At 37.2% G+C, this 19212-nt stretch overlaps 3 protein-coding genes across 12 annotated transcripts; 1 reads left to right on the top strand and 2 right to left on the bottom strand.

Moving 5' to 3' along the window:
* Nucleotides 1-595: 595 nt before the first annotated feature.
* Nucleotides 596-9345, bottom strand: sh3gl3b (SH3-domain GRB2-like 3b). 3 transcript variants are annotated; one of them, XM_016679370.1, is made up of 11 exons: nucleotides 8976-9345; nucleotides 7396-7620; nucleotides 5996-6064; nucleotides 5735-5807; nucleotides 4668-4811; nucleotides 3788-3921; nucleotides 3493-3651; nucleotides 2477-2580; nucleotides 1738-1862; nucleotides 1198-1251; nucleotides 596-1006 (listed from the first exon to the last, which is right to left on the bottom strand). In XM_016679370.1, exons 2-11 carry the CDS (start codon nucleotides 7438-7440, stop codon nucleotides 795-797), a joined length of 1119 nt encoding a protein of 372 aa, XP_016534856.1. In that variant the 5' UTR covers nucleotides 7441-7620; nucleotides 8976-9345; the 3' UTR covers nucleotides 596-794. The 3 variants fall into 3 exon arrangements, with proteins under 3 accessions (XP_016534856.1, XP_007567572.1, XP_007567573.1); XM_007567510.2 differs by lacking the exon at nucleotides 8976-9345 and adding an exon at nucleotides 8443-8531; XM_007567511.2 differs by lacking the exons at nucleotides 1198-1251; nucleotides 8976-9345 and adding an exon at nucleotides 8443-8531.
* On the top strand, nucleotides 8465-13003 carry commd9 (COMM domain containing 9). Its single transcript, XM_007567509.2, has 6 exons — nucleotides 8465-8568; nucleotides 9603-9719; nucleotides 10332-10471; nucleotides 11263-11297; nucleotides 12406-12509; nucleotides 12600-13003. The coding sequence occupies exons 1-6, from the start codon at nucleotides 8515-8517 to the stop codon at nucleotides 12735-12737; spliced, it is 588 nt and encodes a 195-aa protein (XP_007567571.1). The 5' UTR covers nucleotides 8465-8514; the 3' UTR covers nucleotides 12738-13003.
* Nucleotides 13004-14006: 1003 nt separating this feature from the next.
* On the bottom strand, nucleotides 14007-19191 carry LOC103148644 (pre-mRNA-splicing factor CWC21-like). Of its 8 annotated transcripts, XM_016679367.1 has the most exons (15): nucleotides 19087-19191; nucleotides 18013-18217; nucleotides 17882-17917; nucleotides 17657-17734; nucleotides 17443-17517; nucleotides 17101-17247; nucleotides 16975-17016; nucleotides 16840-16890; nucleotides 16703-16754; nucleotides 16487-16543; nucleotides 16278-16438; nucleotides 14956-15116; nucleotides 14792-14856; nucleotides 14602-14702; nucleotides 14007-14432 (listed from the first exon to the last, which is right to left on the bottom strand). In XM_016679367.1, the coding sequence occupies exons 2-15, from the start codon at nucleotides 18203-18205 to the stop codon at nucleotides 14311-14313; spliced, it is 1341 nt and encodes a 446-aa protein (XP_016534853.1). In that variant the 5' UTR covers nucleotides 18206-18217; nucleotides 19087-19191; the 3' UTR covers nucleotides 14007-14310. The 8 variants fall into 8 exon arrangements, with proteins under 8 accessions (XP_016534853.1, XP_016534849.1, XP_007567565.1 ...); XM_016679363.1 differs by having other exon boundaries at nucleotides 16278-16543; XM_007567503.2 differs by having other exon boundaries at nucleotides 16278-16543; nucleotides 16975-17034; nucleotides 17170-17247.
* Nucleotides 19192-19212: the final 21 nt, after the last annotated feature.

The following is a 19212-nucleotide window of genomic DNA, read 5'->3' as shown; positions in this document are numbered from 1 at the left end:
GACCTCAACTTGATTGAAATGCTGTGGTGGGACCTTCAAAGAAGTACAGGAAAGTAAAATCCTGAAAGCTTTTCCTGCTGGATGTGGTTCTACCAGCTGACGGATCCTGTGGTGAACTAAGTGTTTCACACATAGTTTCTAAAGGCCAAACTACCAAGTATTTTCTGTCTAGTTTCTAGCCCAAAAATCTTAGTACATTTGTAAGTAACTTTTCAGCAAGATACAGGAGATTCTTTTAAGTCAGTAATCCATTAATACAGATTAAAAAGAACTTGTTCCACTGGCATTTTTTTCGATTAAAAATGTCTTGTTATAAGTTGAATAATCTGCCAATGGAACTAGTACTCTTTCATCAACATTTACTTAAAATAAGCTCCTATATCTTGGTAAAAAGTTACTTGTGGGTTAGTTTTGTCTTATTTCAAGTGAGCTGGGATATTTGCACTAGAAACTAGATAAAACAATACCTGATAAGAAGAAGAGTGTTTGCAGTGTAAGAAATAAAGCCTTGGAACTTGTAGAAGTTGAACCTCTGAAGACCAAAACCTGAGCATTAAGTCAGGTCCAGTTGGAACTCAAGAGACTCTATGTGAAGTTTTTTTTTGTGTTTTCATAAACTACGATTTATGAAAAAAGAACAAAACGCAGTGAGAAGGATTCTCCTGAAGGCACCCGTCGACCCCGTTTCTCTTTATAACGGATTCACTTATAGAAAAGTGCAAACAGACGCGTCAGAACTTGCATATCATCAGAAGTCGGACCGACATCCAGCTCCAGAGTCCAATGAGACGTTGTCATGGTAACGGCAGAGGCACCAGCACCTCCACGTAGCTGACAGGTAGAAGCCCGGATCGCTCCCCGAGCGTTCCCTCGTACCAGTCGCCGTCAACCTGGCCGGTGAGCACGATGACCTCTCCCTCGCTGAAGTCCAGCTCGTCGTCGCGTTTCGACGTGAAGGAGTAAATCGCCCGGCAACAAGGCTGATTCAGGAGCAGCTTACAGTCAGCTGAGAGGAAATCAGAGAGGAAAATGCAGTTAAACCTCCAGTTAAACCTCAGATGTTTTGATTGCTGATGCTGGACTCAGGTTGAAAACTCGGAAACTTCTCAAACATTAAAAAAAATGACGAGTGGAAGACGCTGGAATCTCCCCGGGGAAACTGGTCTCTGCTAAAACAGCCTGATGATGTTTTCTCACCAAAGTTGGAGATGAAGCTGTCTGGGCTGGATGTTATCACTGAGCTCTCTTCTCCTGAGTCCAGATTAGATGAAAACAAAAATACGTTTTACAAGACACTTGCAGATCAGCCTTAAAGGGCAATATTATGTTTTCCAGGCACTAGAATGATTTTATAGCACAGCTAAGTGCTATAAAACTGCTACCCTCAGTTGTTATAAATATGACTTAAAACAAGTTTACCACCTTGAAATTGGGCTCCTGTCTCTTTAAGAAACTCCTGCACTTTCTGAAACTCTGGCTTTAGGAAGTCATCCTCTATTAACCCTTTAACAGCGTTTCACTGAGAAGTTTCACTCATATAATGAGCTCAGTAGTCGCATCAGGTGTTTGCTAATTGCTGCTGGACCGATTGGAAACCAGTTTAGGGAGACCAGAACATCTGTGAGATGATGATGTTCCAGAACCTGAATAATTGATGTTTTGTTTTTGTTCAGGTTCAGAAAGTTGACCTCTAATCACCTTTAAAATGTTCAACATGGAGGAAGTTTCTGAACAGACCTGAAGAACGAGGAGCCGCAGCTGACAGCTGGTGGTAAAACCCGACGGTACCGTTGGGGTCGCCCTCGACCCGAATCTTTTCGGATCTGAACTGGCGAGCTGGTTTGTTACTGGCAGCAGTCAACCTGATGTAAGAGAGAGGTCAAAGGTTATGTGGAGACAGATGTAACACTTTAATTCTGATGGTTCTGATAATCAAGAGGATATCAATAAACATCAGTTTTTTCCCCACTAACGTAGAAATGCATCGATCCGATATCAATATCTGTATTGGAAACAATACTGAAAAAAATTCTAGATTGGCTTTGGTGACGATGTATCCAAACCATAAGGGCTTCATGACTTATCTTATACTATATTTAAAATTTGTAATTCCACTGTCTGGACTATTTGAAAGAAAGTTTGTAGCAGTTTATTTTTACATGTTTGACCAAACGTGTTGTTTTTGTCTGTTTCGGTTTCTTTTATTTATTTGACATTGGCTGGTTTATTCCCTATTGCACTGACTGAACAAATTAAAGTTGATTTGTTTATACATGTTTGACCAAGCTCATGATGTTATTTGTGTTTTTAAGTGTGTTGTAATTCAGTACATTTATGTCTGTGTTTTTTAAAAGAAGAAATATTTTAAGTCGCTGTTTTTCTGGATCAGATCGGTATCAGCCGATACAAACCTCAGATATCGGTATCGTAAGTGAAAAATGTGGATCGGTGCATTGCTACACGAAGCCAAACTCACCTGGCCTGCAGGTCACTTTGCAGGTCCAGCAGGACGCGCTGGGCGTTGCGGTGGAAGTCGAGCAGAGCGGCGATCAGAGCAGCCAGCGGGCCAATCAGATCCACCTGCAGGAGAAACACCAGAGCGGATCGGTACCACAGCTTCCTGACTCCATGCGTGAATCAAGTCCGACTCATCATTTCTACTGATGTTCTCCTTTAAGTCATCGGTGCTAATCAGACAGAAAAACGCCTTTTTTTCCCAGTTCGATGGACATTTGGGACATTCTCAATGTTTTCAAGCTCCTGTGAAGAAATGCAACTAATGATTATTTTATTTAATTAAGACAAAAGTATTTTCTATTCTATTCTATTACTTTATTAACAAATCAGTGGATTGTGCTGCCCTCAGTGTCAGAGAGTTACATAAATTCCAGTCAGATTCTAGTGATTTAAGATTAATTTAAGACATTTCTTTTTAGCCAAAATTTTTGTCCACTTTTTTAGATATTTGTTTTAATCTCTTATTTATTCATTTATTTTATTATTTTTATTAATTTAATTTGCTTGTTTTTTTTGTTTTGTTGCCCTTTGAGATCTAAAGACATAAATGTCATTATAAATAAAACCCATTATTACTGTTATTGTTATTATTATTATTTATGTTATTGTAACTGACTGAATTCTTCTGTATGACCTTTTTTTGTTTAAATTGAACTAAGATTTTAAGAGCTGATATTGTGGTTAAAATTGGTGAAAATAAATTTTCGTGAAGGATTGAAGTGTTTCAAAGTCATACTAGATAAAAACGGTTTATAATTTTATTTTGAAAGTTAGAGATTAATAAAAAAATGGCTGGACATTTTGGGGGATTGAAAGTGCGGAAAAGTGTATGTAATGTCTTCCTGGAAACCAAGTCATGAAGATTCTTTCAGGTATTTAGTCCCAAACTTCCTTTAAGTTTTATGGTTTACTGCAGTACAGGTTGAACAAAATTAAACAGAAAGTAAAAGAATAAACATCTGGTTCCCAACTCACATCACTGTCCAGCAGGACGAACATGCTCCTCTCTGCCAGCTCTTTGGACGTCATAAACTTATCCCACGCCAGCCGAACGCTTTCTGTTGACACTTTTCCTCTTCGTCTCTTCTTATAGTCAAAATCGAGCCGCTGGCCGTTCACCTTCTTCAGCTGGTACTGAGGAACCAATCAGATAAACGTAAACAAACAAGCTTCAGACCTCCTGCTGGCCTAGATTCTGGCACCAATAACAAGTGAGCTCATCTAATTCAGTTCGAATAAAGACTTGAGGTGGGATTTAATGGCGGCTCACCTTGATCTGCTTCATGTCTGACTGCTGCAGCCCCTGCAGAGGGTCGATGAACGTCCGCTTGATGCCGACGTCCAGAGCGTCTTTGGCCTGGCCAACCTTCTGCAGAGCTCCGCCCACATCCATCAGAGCGCCGCCTGATCAGGAGGCGAGGAAGAGGACGACCGCAGAAAAACAGCAGGAGAGTCAAGACGAAGAGTTCAAACACATCTGAAGGTGCCTCATCAACAGAGTTTGGTAGTAACTAGTTACATTGTTACATTGACCTGACCATTACTAGTTACACTGACCTGAGTAACTTTAGAAAAAAAAATTACTTTTAGGAGTATTTCTACTATGCTGTACTATTTACTTTTACTTCAGTAATTTTACTATGGAGTATCTCTACTCTTACTCGAGTAAAATTTCTGGATTTTCTACATACAAACATGTTTTAACCAAAAATTCATCAGACACACAAACCTGCAGTTTTTGTTAAAGTTTCATTTTCAGTTTTTGTATTGAAACTGATCTGGAAACATTTTCTATGGGCTGATTTTGTTATTTTTTGTTACTTCTATAAATTATTGTCATTTTGGTCCTTAAAATACCACAATTTCCACTGAACTTTATATTTTGATCCGTCTGATGATGTAATTTTTAAATATTAAATGATTGATACTTTGATCAATAACTTAGTACTCGAGTAGACCTTTTACCAAACACTTTTTTACTCTTACTTGAGTAATTTCTTGGATGGTTACCTTTTACTTTGACTTGCGCACTACTTCATATATACTTCATAGATGTTGAAGTAGTGCTACTCTTACTTGAGTACAGTTTTTAGGTACTCTGCCCACCTATGCTCATTAATTTGTATAAATTTATTTTAATTTGTGTGTACCAAATTCAGAAGCAGGTCCGAGCTCCTGGCCGTAGAACAACATGCACTTCCCCAGCATTCCCTCTGTCTGCGGGTATCCCACTGTCCGCACCTGTCCTCGGATCCTGGACACTGTGCTGAGCATGCTCAGTTTAGCTCTGTAGGCTGCAGACACAAAAACACATTTCAATTTACATTTTTATTCATTTTAATTTGTCATCAGTTTAATTTATGAACACAAAACTTTCAAGAAAAAGAAGTTTTGCCACTGAAGACCAGGGGTGGCTTTATCGTGCATTTTAGCGATAGAAATCACACTTCTTTAAATAAGTGACATCCTAAAGGAGCTTATTTCAAATGGGAATATTTTCCCAAACATTATATTTCTGTTTGTGGCTTTGTAAATGTCATGCCATGTAGCTACATTTCTCCATTAAATTCCTCCAGATTCCTTCAGATCTGAAGTATAATTCATAATATTCTGATCTGGAGATGGAGAAACATCCAAGTTAATTCTGATCCTTCAATAATAAACTTTTTCTCACACATTTTCGGTGCTAATTTGGAGATTTTCTGCTTTTCATGCATAAATCATAATTCAGCTTGGCTTTCATATTAAAATTATGAAATCTATTCCTCATGTCTACATCCCACAACCTTCCAAAGATTTACTTTTTTAAGCTAATTTCTGTCAGAATCTGTAATAAGCAGAACTTTGTCTTTTTAATTATGAATGCACAGCATTTATGTATTAACATTGGTATTTACTGATGATGAGTTTGTTTGGACAGCACAGGAGAAGCAATGGGTGTTTTTTCTCCGCTTTGAAAGGATAGAGAAATATATGATATATCGATTGAATATCAGTATCACTAATTAGCCATAATATCAATATGAAATACTGATATTGGCTAAGATTTTTCATATTGGTGCATCTTTATTATTCATTTTGAGATGAATAATAGAGATGCACCAATGTTACAGGTAACATCTTACATGTTACCTGTAACATGTAAAATGTGTTACAGGTCCTGTTTTGGCTCAGATGCTGGTTGGACTGTGAGTCTGGGCGTTAAATCATGTGGTACCTGGGTTTGGCTGGAGTAGCTCTGTGGTTCTGGACATCAGCTCACCCAGCAGAACGTTCATCACTGCGACAGTCTGATGAAAAACACAGAGGGAAGAAGTTCAATCGGTTACCTTCAATCTCCAAAGTGCACTGCAAAATCACAAAATTATACCAACTATTTTTGGTCTAGTTTCTATTGCAAATATCTTGGTAAACTTGAAATAAGAAAAAAAAAATAAAATTTACTTTTTAGAAAGACAAGACAAACTCAAACATTCACCTTCTCCATCTTCAGGAAATCTTCATCCAGTTTGGTTCCCTCAGCTCCCATCAGGCGCTCGTTCAGAAGCTGCCGAAAGAAATCAGGTTAAAACACATCAGAGCTCCAGAAAACCAGACAGTTTTCAGAAATCAATCAAAAACTAAATTCCTGAAACTTTCAACCTCTGAAAGTGGCGAAAGATGGAAAATCTTCTCAAATTTGGATTGATAACCGCTCTAGCTGGACACAAACTATCTGAACTACTGCATTGTAAGGCGCTTGATCACTCAGCTTTAAACTGATCCAGATAAACTGGAGATGACAGTCTGACGAAGCCAACAGAACCACATTCCTTCAACTCAGAATAAAAGCTGCACCGATTGCAGTTTCCTGGTTGATAGCAGATTAATGATCTTTAAAAAGGCTCACTGGCCAATTCCAATTTTGGCCAATACCAATTTTTTTGTCTGAAATTTTGTTAAATATAGCAAATAAGTCACTAAGTTGGTAACAGTGGGAGTGTTAACTGCAAACAGACATGACCTGGTGGGCCGATCCATCAGTCAAACCTGTCACTGCAGAGCAGAAGAGGAAAGCGGCTGATTTTTAGACCTTATCTGAGGTAGATAAGATCAACTTCACATGCAAGTATCACCGATCTTCCAAAATTAAGAAAATCTGTGCCAATAAATTGGCTGGTCGATAAATCACTGCATCCCAACCCTCAACTGCAGCTGCATCAAGAAAATTTGACAACAAAGGTTATGGACAGAATTGATGACAAAAGGCAACTTTGTCAAAGTCCAACTCTCACCAGAAACAAGCATGACTTACTTATTTGAAACACTGAATGATAAATTAAGAAAAGGATAGGAAGAAGTATAAACAGAGTGCCCATTAAAGTGTTTATCTCAGACTTTTATTCAAATTTTTTGTAAGAATGTGGAAAACCTTTAAGTTTTTAATATCTTGTTTATATCAGGAGTAAATCTGCAACTAGTGACATTGAAGATAGGGAGAATTTAGTTTACTTATAGTCAGATTGTAATATTTTGGTAATAAAGTTCAGAGGAAAAGTTTGTATGGCCTTGCTAAATCTAAATCAGAGCTTTAAAATAATCTTTCCCTTTGGAGCGAATTAACACATAATCTCTTTCTGATAATTAATGTTTAACCTATAATTACAACCATAACAAAGTGCAAAGTGCAGCCTACGTCATACTCTGATGTACCGGGAATAAAAATCTTAATAAACATAAACAAGGCGGACCCTCATCCTGCATCTTTCCTTGGGAGAAGCTTTCCAGGTGGATCGGTACCAGGCCCTGTGTCGCAATGGAGCCTCGAAACACGACGGCCCACATCCTGAATCTCCACTCGTTTTAACCTGGTTCTTTTCGGCTCGGTTCGGCTCTTACCTGGCTGGCTTTGTGGAACTGCTTCTTCATTCCGGACACGGACATCTTGACGGCTCCAAGCGGCGGACCTGCTGCTGCTACCGCCGGAATCCGGACAGCCTTCAGCCCGTCTACGATGCGTTATCCCCCCGCAGGGAGTTTCTGCAGGGACCTGCCCACACCTCCGCAACCACAACGAGGCCAGGACCGGAAATTTGGACCGGAAGCAACTCCGTTTAACACTTCCTACTACAAAGAAGTGGACAGAAAAAGTTCTGCAGCCTGTAACAGTCAATTTAATTTCGTTCTGTCTGCTGTAGTCTAAAGTTTGCCATATGTCTCATATTTATTATCTTTTCTGTGTCAAATCTGTTTATTTGCTTTTCATTTAAAGTTAGCCGTTCCTTCCAATAATTTATCATGTTGAGATTCAAAATAACACAAAAAACCATTTTTTACAACTTTTTCTCACTTCTGTTTTTTTGTTGTTTTTTTGTCTTTCAGTCCAAATAAAGTTATTATAAATCAGTGAGCAAAAAACTGTACTGAATTAATTACTTAAATATTATGGTATAATTCTTATAATTACATAGGATTACTTTTTTATGCTTAATTATATTCTTATTTTTTATTATGGTATTTATGTTGCGTTGTGTTTAATTTGTATCAGGGGTCTATCAATAAAGTTTGAAGTACATTTTATTGAAATATTGTCGAGCTTAATCTTTTTTCTGCCTAATATGTTAATATTAGTTATTTAATAGTAGTTTTAATTTTGTTTTATTTTTAGGTTTTATTTGTTTTTTTATTATTATTATTTTCTGTTGTTTTGGCCGAAATTACTACTAGGAGCTTAGATATTCTTTTCGGTAAATCAATGTAATTTTTGTTGAAGTTATAATTACAAAACAAACTGTAAAATATGGGATGTAACACATGGACATTTGCATCCACGCCATTTGTGGTTAATAGTTTTATTGATTTGTTTTTTAATATTTTATTTAATTAATTTTATTTTCCTGTTAAAATTTTAAAAAATAAGTTTTTTCTGGTTCCTAGTTGACTAACATCGTGGTTTGAACTTCATTTCCCATCAGTCATAGCGCCAGCATTGCATCACATGACTCCTGTCTTGTCAACATGGCTGCTGCGCTAAGCAGTGAAGATTTCACCAACTTGCAGCTCCTTCTAAAGGCAAAGAACGTTGTTTTTGATATTTTTTAATTGAGACTTGATGGAAAACGTGTAATTGTCTTCTGAGTGTTTTAGAAAACGTGGTTAAAATAGGAATATCTGTTATTTGCTTACTTTAATCTGCTCTAAGCACTTTATCTGCGGTTTTTTGTATTGAAAACAAGAGTTGTTTTTCTGTGGAAGGTTATTTCACAAAACCAGGATATCGGATTAAGCCTGGATTTTCCGGTTGAATTAAGCCTTGACTCGTTTTCATAAAAGCAGTAGCTCATAAGTTACCATGGCGATTTATCCTCTTCAGCTAGCCTGTTCCAGACCAGGCTAACAACCAGTTAAACCCGGAGCTTCATTTGTTCAGTCAGATCCACCATATTTAAAACATTTTCTTATTTACGTCATAAACGTACCTTGTGCCTCTATCTAGGGGGCTGTTTTTTAACAAGATGCATTTTAAACTCTGCTTCAAATTATCTTGTCTTTAGATTTCCGTTAAGCTCCATTTGCGCTAAGAGTTAAACAGGAAGTTGTCCCTTTAAAATAAAAGCATGCCAACTCAAACAGGAAGTTAACATAAGTAAAACTATTTAAGGATCTAAGTCATTAGTACATTTTCATTTGTACATTAGATCATTTTTACCAGGCCCTGAAAATTGTTCTTATGTTGAACCTTGACCTGTTGTCATGTTTGTTCTTTATAAATATTGATAAGATGTGAAACAAAAACAGAGTAACTTGAATCAATTCGCTGTCAGATTCAGATGTTTTAATATTTACTTCTTCTGTTCATTTTTTTTTATTTCAAATTTTTTTATTTGAGCAAATGATGGTATGAATAGGACATTTTAAAGTTTTGCAGCCACATCTCCTGAGCCTGAGTTGGTCTTTCAGAAACGGGTAAAGCCACAACGAACTGATCATCTTATGTCAAGGCTGGTTTTATCTCACTTCCTGGATTTCTGAATTGTGGTTTTAGTGAAAGAGTCCTTTAAAGGCCATGTTTATTTTCTGATTATTTTTTTTTATGTGTCTTTCAGGCTCCATCTAAAGATGCAGTGAGAGATGTGTGCGTTCAGAGCCACAGAGTCCTGAACCGGAGGCTTACAGAAAACACTGCAGCCACCTTCAGCATCCCTGCAGCACAGGCAGCTCAGGTAACACACACAAGCACGCACGCACACACACACACACACGTGCACGCACACACACACACACACACACACGCACACACACACACACACACAGAGAGAGAGAAATCATCGTGTTTAATAATAATCAAATTTTTAGACCATTTCCAATTAGCATAATAGTATTAAAGGCAAGAACACCCTCTGGAAGATCAGTGGTAAAGAACATTTAACACTGGAAATTAAAACATTTAAAATATCCAAAATAAATAAAACAATGTAAACAACAATAGTTAAAATGAATTATGAAATGTCTGTAACTGAAATTGTGTTTAGAGAAATGTCCATCTTTCAGATTAAACAAGAAAAACAGGCAAAAAAGTATAGCAAAAAAAAAGTGAAAGTACTTTGTCAAACGTTTTTCAAAATGGCGGCTTTTCAGCAATATTAAAGGGGAGCATCTCTTTAACAACTTTTGTCCGAATGGAAATTAGCTCATTTTGACTTGAAGTGACTTTTACTAAACTAGCAGAGAATTTTTAAACAATCAGCATCCAGATTTCTCCACTCACAGAAAAATGAAAACATAATTTAATTTGGATTTTTAATCTGATTCTGTGCCATCCATCTGTCATTTAGCTGGTCCAGTCCCTCCACACTCTGTCTCACCATGTCCTCTTCCACAACCTGACGTCTCCGGATCAGATCCTCGCAGTATTCCCAGAGTCTTTCCACTCCAACCTGAAGAACCTGATCACTAAGATCCTGCTGGAGAACAGGTCAGACTTACTGAAACTTTAAGAAGTATTCAAACTGATTTGATTATTTTCCAGGTCTGATAAGGATGAGAAGAAAAGTCATTTGATTATTTTCATACTTTCTTTCCATATCCTATTTTTCTAAAACACAAAACTCTGACAGTGGTTTTAAGTAAATATAGTGGTTTTCACATTGATTTATATTAATTTGACCTGCTTGCATTTGGTAAATCACTCAATATCCATATTATGGATTTTGTGTTTCTTAATTAATACATTGATCACTTTATATTCAGGTTTGACTTGAATTTAAAGAAATCCAATTTTTAAATTAGGTCAAAAATGCCATTTTTAATTAATTTAATATTATTAATTAAAACTGATTTGAGTTAGTTCAGATGACAAAAGCAGTAAAATCGACTCTGTCACATTACAAAAACATTTTCATTGTTGTGTTGTTTCTTGGTTTTTGTTAAAGTCACAGAAAATGTAACTAAATTCTCAGAATGTTATAAAAAAATGAGTCTGTAAAGGTTTAATGATGATGTGAGGGATAAAAGCAAACAAGGTTGTAAAATACACTAATTTTGATACAACCTCCTCCCCAAAAATCTCATCCTACTGCAAAAACATATCGAAAAATGTGAGTTTTTTTCAGAATGGGCGTGTTTCCATTGAGCAAATTTATTTTTGAAATATCAAATTGCACAATTTCAAGGTTGATGGAAATGCAGCTAGTGACTCAGACATCTCAGTTATCTTTGACTGATCAGGAATTAAATTATTGGTTGACATTAAGTTTATTTTTTCAGTCCGGCGTGGAGGACAGAAGCTCTCAGCCATCAGGGTGAGTAAATGCCTTGCTTCTCTTTACCGTCTTTGTGAGGACAAACACTTCAGGAAATGTTCTGGCGCTGATTTATTTAACCTTTAATTAGAAGCTGCAGTGTTACCTCTAAGTCTAAGGTTCGGTAAATAACTGCTTGTGTTCAGAAGTGGGTAGATAACCCAAAAACTCATGTAAAAGTAGCACTACTTAGACATATTTTTACTTAAGTAAAAGTAAAAAGTAAATGTCCAAGAAATTACTCCAGAGTAAAAAAGTATGTGGTAAAATGTCCACTCATGTATTGAATAACTGATCATAACAATCATTTAGTATTCAAAAATTTCACAGTCAGATGGACCAAAATATAAAGTTGAGTGGAAATTTTGGAATTTTAAAGATCAAAATTAAAATATTCATGTAAATTACATAATTACAAAACAACAAAATCAAGCAAAAAATAAATAAAATAAAAAAATCAGATATTTTTCAAAATCAGTTTCTTTCAATATAAAGTTTAATGAAACTTTTTCATAAACTCCAGGTATGTGTTTGTGTCTGGTGAATTTTTAATTAAAACAAGTTTGTTCTTCATTCAGTGAATATCCAGATATTTTACTTTAGTAAGGGTAGCAATACTTCATGATTAAGTTACTCAAGTAAAAGTAAAATTCAGCAGTCCACGAAATTACTCGAGTAAAAATGTATTTGGTCAAAATGCTACACAAGTTCTGAGTAACCGATCAAAACAAACATTTAATATTTAAAAAAGACATAATCAGTCAGACCAAAACATAAAGTTATGTGAAAATGTTGGTATTTAGAGCTCAAAATGAGAATTATTCAAATCAATCAGAATTTTTCAAATCAGTTTCTGTCAATATAAAAGTTATTTTAAAAAAACTGCAGGTCTGTGTCTGGTGAATTTTTGGTTAAAACATGTTTGTTTTTCATTCAGTGGGTAGAAAATCCAGAAACTTTACTCAAGTAAAAGTAGACACTTCATTATAAAATTACTCAAATAAAAGTAAAATAAACAGCATAGCAAAAATACTCAAAGTAAATTAGTTCAGAGTAGTTCCTCAAGTACATATAACTAGTTACTACCAAACTCTGCTCTTGTTTACAGTCTCCCTTCCTCAGCTGAAGGACCTGGACTGGAGAGTGGACCTGGTGACCGGTTCTGACTCGGTCAGTCGGATGGCGGTGCCGACCTGCCTGGTCCAGCTGAAGGTGAGAACCTGATCGACCCTCTGCAGAGGTCGTGACCTTCCTGATGACACAATACATGAAACCGAATCTCGATATGCGAAACCTTTTCAGATGGAGGATCCGTGTCCGTCAGCAGGTGGGGAGCCGGTTTCCACGGTTACAGTGGAGCTGAGCAGGGAGTCACTGGACACCATACTGGATGGACTGGGACGGATCAGGGACCAGCTGGCTGTGGTGGCAGGGAAGTGAGAACAGACTCCAGATTCCCTCCATAAACAGTTTACACTTTAAAACGTGGCTCAAGTTCTACGTTTTTCATCAAAAACCTGCTGCCGTCTGTTATCCGGCGATTGGAAAGTTTAACTTTTTAACACGTTTTGAATGTGATAAAGTGATTTTTTTTCTCATTCTGTTTATATATTTAATATTAATTATTCTACTCAACCATCATTCATGTGTAAAAGTATTTTTTCCATTTCTACTAATGTGAAAATAAACTGATCAGTCAGATTCTATTTCGTGGTGCATCTTTTCTATTCCTTCCTATTTTAATCTATTTTGATGCGGTTTAGGTCTCACTATAGTTACCTCACATTTACATATCTAATGACGTAGTGTCAAACTTCCTTGAACTGGTTGCTACATGCATATTTTTGGTCATTTTGCCAAATGATTCTTAGATTAAGATCTTTTAAACAGAACAGGCTCCAGTTCTTTGAGCACTGTTTCTGCTTAAGGTGGGATGAAGAGTTGCAGCTGTGTATTATAAATCTTTTACCACATATGCTTCAACATTTCAGAGCTCATTTTCATCGTTACAAGACTTGAACAACAGATTGCAATTTAGGTAACTATGAAACAGATCAATTTCTTTTTTTCCCCAGGACTTGGATGAAGAATCCAAAATGAAAGGATATTAGAGCTACTGGAAAAAAAGTGTTAATTCAGATTTTAATCTAAACTCTGAGCCAAACCTATTGACTTTTTCAGAACTTAGACTTTAATACAGATGCAAAGAGGCCGCCAAATTACGTCTAAGTTGTTTTTGCATGTCAGATTTTGGTCTCCTGAAGCTGTAGACCGACACCAGACGTTTTTTTTCCTGACATCCACAGGATCACCAAAAGTAGTCATTTACGTCTTTTCTATGTCAAATTCAAACTTTAAATTTGGAAATAATGGGTCACATACATTTCCCCCTTTTAAGTTGCTTTCTATGATTCCTGTATTGCTGCTCCTTTGCTTTCAGTCTTAGATTCTAATCTGTTGTTAATGCCTGAGTTCTTGTGCAAAATGTTGCTTATTTTTTTCTTTTTGTTCTTAAAACTGCAGGAAGCTGAGAAAGAAAGTATAATTAAGTTGCCCATTTCAAATACTGAAACTCATTAAAACAAATTAAAAATCAAAACTGACCGTGTGATGCTCCTCTGTTTAGTAAAGGAGTATAATGTCCAGTTCAAATCTGGCTGAGGCAAGCTAACAGTTTGAGCATTTTGCTACAGGAATACAATCACCAATCTGTTTTTAAGTTATTTTTTAATGGATCAACAGAAGAGATTAAAATTGGCAGTAAAAGTATATCTGAAATAAAAAACAATAAAAAAGTATTTTTCAAACAGGGATTAACAGTATAACAGATACACCATCAACACTGGTGCTAAACAAAAAGTCACATAAATGATGTTCTACAGCCAACCTTGCTTGGGTCTATACTTCATAGAGAATATACAATAAAAACACTATTTTATTTGTCTTTTTGGATTCATAGCTAAAACTGCAGCTTAAAACATAAATCTGGAATTACAAAGTGAAAGCAGGTTCATCAGTCTTCAGTGAGTTGCCGTCCTCTGCCTCCAGATCTGTGTGGCGCGTGTTTCAGATGCTCCGCAGCATACAGCCTTACGAAGTCCTCTGTAGCTGCCCAGTCCCCCGTCATTATCCCATCTGCATTCGCAGAAAACAAATGACTAGTAATAATGCAAAGAAAAAAAATGGAAAATGCACAAAGATGTGTTGATGGAGTCTCTATAAACATATTTTAGCCAGCTTCCTCATTATTTAAACATTAGCAGAAGCTAATCATTTCCTTTTTTAAAATAAAATGTGAACTTACCTTTTATTGCTTTATAAACCATTGTATTTTCCAGAGGTTTCTTGCCTCGTTTCCCTTTCCCCTTCATATTGAATTTGGCCATCAGTGCGTTGGTGAAGAGCCTGGAAAACAATAAATTACAATTATGTATCATTATAAATCTATATGACAAAATACTATCCATATCCACTCTGTGTGTGTGGAAACAAACCTGTCAAGAACTTTGTTGACAAAATCCTTGGTGTTCTTTCCTCCAATTCTGGAAACATGCAGCACCTGTTGGGATGAATCCATGATATATTTTGCTGATAATCCAACGTAACAGTGTTTGATTAATGTGTTATGCTAAGCTTTGTCCAGACTTGTAAAACTTACAAAGGTTTCAAAGACTTTTGGGTCAGAGAGGCGTTCCTCTTCTCTCACAAAGTCTTCCATGGTCTCCATCTTGTCAATGTGAACGACTGCAGGGATGGGCTGTTCGCTGGTAAGACGATTGCGGATATCAAACAGAATGTTGAAGAGCTCCCGCTTGAACACTGCAATAAACATCCATTGGTTAAAATTGTTATCTTTACCTAGAGCAGCAAGGCTGCTTAGTTGCTTGATTATTGTTTTTGTAATCAGTGTCTGTGATATAATAGCACTTGGGCTATTATGAATAGCCCAAGTGCGAAAAGGGGGTATTATGTATTTTTCAGGCATATAGAGCCATTCAATAACACAATAAAGTAACTATATCACCTTCAGTTGTTACAAAAATGCTGTGTGTGTAGGGGCTGGACGAAATGATTGACAAATATCATGATATAAGCATTTCCTATAAGTCAATATCAATAATTATTGATTAGTATTTTTGTTTTAAATATCTGAAATATTGCCAAACTGGTGTTGTGACCTTTCAAGTTTTCACTCAACACCATTGTTCTCTGTTTTTTAAGCAGTTATGAGAAACATTGGCAGAATCTTAAGCTGCTTCTGCGCCAATTACTCCACAAGTTGTTGCTAGGCAACCAAAGAGTGAGTAAATTCTGAGGTAAGCAAAGAGTGAGTGAGTTGCTAGGTAACCAAAGAGTGAGTAAATGAGTTCATTCCATCAACTTTATTTAGCTAGCTGTCAGAGGTTGAGTGGCTAAAGCCTGTCCTCTGCCTAAATCCCCCAGAATGCTGTGCGGTTCAGTTCAGTGAAGTGATTAGAATATCATCAGATGAATAATATTCTAATCACTGAACTGAACTGATTCTAATCACTTCTAATCACTTCACTGGGACCTAGTGATTAGGTCACTGGGGCCTAATCAGGAGGTCCTATTGTTTCAGACACTCCGCCTTCAGCACATCACAGAAACGTTCTTCCATTAAGCTGTTTACAACTGTTGGACTCGAAAGTAGCTTGTATGATGAGCTCAGTAGATGTGCAGTTCCACCAAGTGTTTGCTAACTGCTGCTGGCGCTAGTCTGGCGGATTTCTTAGTACCGCACAGTTTGTGCAAGCATGTAGACACCCCCAAATGTCTGCCACAGTAGATTTAATGATTCCTCAAACATCAGTGAAAGAATCAAAGCAACACTCCAGGTATGTTTTTGATGATGGAATAACATTAGAATATAAAGTAACACTCAAGAAAGTGAATTTTGCACAAATTTAACATGTCAGAGAAGAAAAAAAAGTGTCTTGGTGTAAATTAATCAATACTTACCATCCTGAGGCAATGGGAAGGTCCAACCTCTATTTTCTGATCTGGAGGCCTCAGCGCTGTGCCTGGATCTCGACCTAGAAACCTCATCGCGGTGCCTGGATCTCGACCTTGAAGGCCCGTCGCGATGCCTGGATCTCGACCTTGACGGCACATCGTGGTGCCTGGACCTGGAGGAGTATTCACGGTGCCCAGATGCCGCATCATAGTGCCTGGATCTTGACCTTGACGCCTCATCGCGGTGCCTGGATCTGGATCCACTACTGGATCTAGTGCAATTTTTATTTATTTTAATAATTTAGACATTTTATCACTAGAAATACAAGACCAGGTCATGAAGCAGAAACTGTTTAACCCCTACATTTTGCTGGAAACCAACCAGAAGAAGCTAATCGCTATTGATGTGGTGCTTTATGTCGTTTCTTTACCTGTAGTTATAGCCATCAAGAATTTCATCTTTGACACAGCCGTGTCGAGATCCTAAAAAACAAAACTAAACATTATTTACCAAGCCCTGATAAAATAATCTAGTGGTGCTTTAAAGTGTGATGTGATGTATACTCACTGGGAGATGACGGGTCGCTGCGCCGAGGCGCTGTGTTTGCATATCGAGGGCCTAAAAATCAAAAAAATTATTAATCGATGAAAACTTAGATCAAAATAAAAAGTGAGGAGAGGATTAGTTAGGATAGATACTTACTGGACATCAACGTTTCCCGTCCTCGAGGTCCATTAGATTGCTCTGCAAAGCCAGATAAGTCTAAAACACCCAAAAAACATGTAACTGAGTCTGAATCTGTTGTCTTGTGTGCAAATAAATAATTACCAGATTGGGATGTAACGCAGTTAGCAACACTTTGAAGTTGTTGGTGGATTGATTGATGTGAATACTCACTGGAAACGTCCCTGTGGAGAGATCCTGCAGAGCGTGAGAAGGCTTTCAAAAGGTAAGCTAACGTTTGATTTACAGAGCCTGAAACACATGAATTAGCCTCTGATTACATTACAGCAGCATTAAATTACTAATTTTTTATAATTCAGTCTAAATTATTTGGATTGGTGAGCTTCCTGGTCGTCATAAATTGACCCATCCGTCTGCAGCTTGCCATAGTGGAGCAACTTTGTAAAGTTGGACAGGTGGATCAAGGAAAAATGCAAATCTACTTACGAAACGTTGACATGTCGATGCCCTGAGAACCGTCTGCAACCTCCCTTCGAATGGACGTGGCTTCATCTTCAGAGGCTGAAACAAGAACACCGGGACATTTTATATTCACATGCATAAAGATGCTGGGTAAAGTGCAGAACAATTGCACTTTACCCAGAATTTGTAACAATTATGTTGTGTACACACAACTTTAAAGTGCCTCATAAATACCTACAAATGTTATTTAATCTGTTAGTGTCCTGAATGAGGAGGAGTTTCTCTGGTGCTTCTGACTGGATGGGCAGCTTGACGACTTTATAGAGGTAATTTAAAGTAAATTCCCAAGAAAAAAAGATATAAAATTTTGAAACTGGATGTCAAACAACATCATGTCTTAAAGCTCAAAAAAGTTGATTTTATAACATACTGCCCCTTTAAGAAGATAAAGAAAGCCCATTACCCCTCATGTCATCCTCTTCATCTGAAGATGTTAATCCTGAAAAAAGAAAAGGAAAAAAAGGTTGTCTAAAGTTTCAGGCACAACTTCTGTCTCTAAATTACAAATGTATAAATCACATGAGACAAACATACCGTTTCTTACAAACTTACAAATGTTCTCTTCCTCCTCACCTTCCTTCGAAACAGCTTCAGTATAGCTGTCAATGGTAAAACTACGTGGGGTCCCAGGAACACCGTTACTAATATTTTCAAAGCCTCGAGGGTCATCCTCACTTTCAGAACGAAGCAGACCGAGGTCTCTTCTGTTTTTCCGCGATTTTCTCATTCTCACAGCAATCTGTAAACAGATTTGAGTCCAAGTTAATCTGATGATTGTTTATGTGACTGACCATGCACAAAGGGGGGAGACAAGGTCACAACACATATCATATTGAAGAGGGTTAGGATAGGATGGCACATTTCTCACCTGAAGTTAGAAAGACACACCTCACAGAAAGGCAAAACTGGTTTATAAAAACAACGAAACCTCAGGAGCAACTTTTAAACATTGATAATTATTATTTTGAGGTAAGAAAAAATACTAAAGTGTTGTCTCTAGTGACATATTTAGAGTGCAATTTATAGTACAATGAAGTTGCCTTCAGTTGTTATAGAAATCCCCTCTGTCACTTTACACTTTAGGAAGCTCCTGCCCTTTCCGACACGCCCCCTTCAGCATGTCATCACAACAATGCTTCTCCACTCCATGATGCCATTTACAACCATCTTTAGGAGGGTTGGACTGAGACGTGGACGGGGCCAACTTGTATACCTCTCTTTCGTGTCGTACTGTTTACATTTTGTTCAGTTTGACTGTGCATTATTCCTCTTGATGCGAGTGGACGAAAATACGGATGCATCTAGCTCCGTGTGGACTCGGCCTGGACTTTCACAAGACAATGAAAATTCTAATTGAATTAAAAATACATTATTGATCCCAAAGGAAGATCAAATAATGCAGCAAGGCGCAAACACTTCGAAGCATAGGGCTTATTTAAAGCTTATTCAGATCCATAGTAGTTCATTTTCTGACCTGCAGTGCTAGATTTGCCTTAACATTTGTTCAACACAATATACACGAAGTAGACACACGTTTTATCTAACGTTAAAGCAATTTAAGACAACAATGCTAGAGAACCTAATAAAATCAAGCAGAACTCAGCTTACTTCCACCTTTTTGGTCGACCGCGGTGAACAGTAAGCAGCTAACTCAGCTCCAGCAGAAATATGAAAATGTGCTGCTCAACAAGAGTGCTGCTGATTGGTTAGCTTATGGTCACGTGCAGCATTAGC

Source organism: Poecilia formosa, unplaced genomic scaffold (assembly GCF_000485575.1).
Source record: "Poecilia formosa unplaced genomic scaffold, Poecilia_formosa-5.1.2 Scaffold209, whole genome shotgun sequence".
NCBI lineage: Eukaryota > Metazoa > Chordata > Actinopteri > Cyprinodontiformes > Poeciliidae > Poecilia > Poecilia formosa.
The sequence above is the reverse complement of the archived record's forward strand: the minus strand, read 5'-3'. Positions and strand labels throughout refer to the sequence as shown.

Excerpts from the sequence above, each read along its gene's own strand:
- commd9 (XM_007567509.2), top strand. The coding sequence starts at position 8,515 with ATGGCTGCTGCGCTAAGCAGTGAAGATTTCACCAACTTGCAGCTCCTT. Across the intron at positions 10,472-11,262 it reads AAGATCCTGCTGGAGAACAG|TCCGGCGTGGAGGACAGAAG; the intron begins GTCAGACTTACT and ends TTATTTTTTCAG. Across the intron at positions 11,298-12,405 it reads AGAAGCTCTCAGCCATCAGG|TCTCCCTTCCTCAGCTGAAG; the intron begins GTGAGTAAATGC and ends TCTTGTTTACAG.
- LOC103148644 (XM_016679363.1), bottom strand. The coding sequence starts at position 18,205 with ATGAGAAAATCGCGGAAAAACAGAAGAGACCTCGGTCTGCTTCGTTCT. Across the intron at positions 16,891-16,974 it reads ACGGGAAACGTTGATGTCCA|GCCCTCGATATGCAAACACA; the intron begins GTAAGTATCTAT and ends TTTGATTTTTAG. Across the intron at positions 16,544-16,702 it reads CTTGATGGCTATAACTACAG|ATCCAGTAGTGGATCCAGAT; the intron begins GTAAAGAAACGA and ends AAATTGCACTAG.
- sh3gl3b (XM_016679370.1), bottom strand. The coding sequence starts at position 7,440 with ATGTCCGTGTCCGGAATGAAGAAGCAGTTCCACAAAGCCAGCCAG. Across the intron at positions 5,808-5,995 it reads ATTTCCTGAAGATGGAGAAG|ACTGTCGCAGTGATGAACGT; the intron begins GTGAATGTTTGA and ends GTTTTTCATCAG. Across the intron at positions 3,922-4,667 it reads CGGACCTGCTTCTGAATTTG|GCGGCGCTCTGATGGATGTG; the intron begins GTACACACAAAT and ends CCTCCTGATCAG.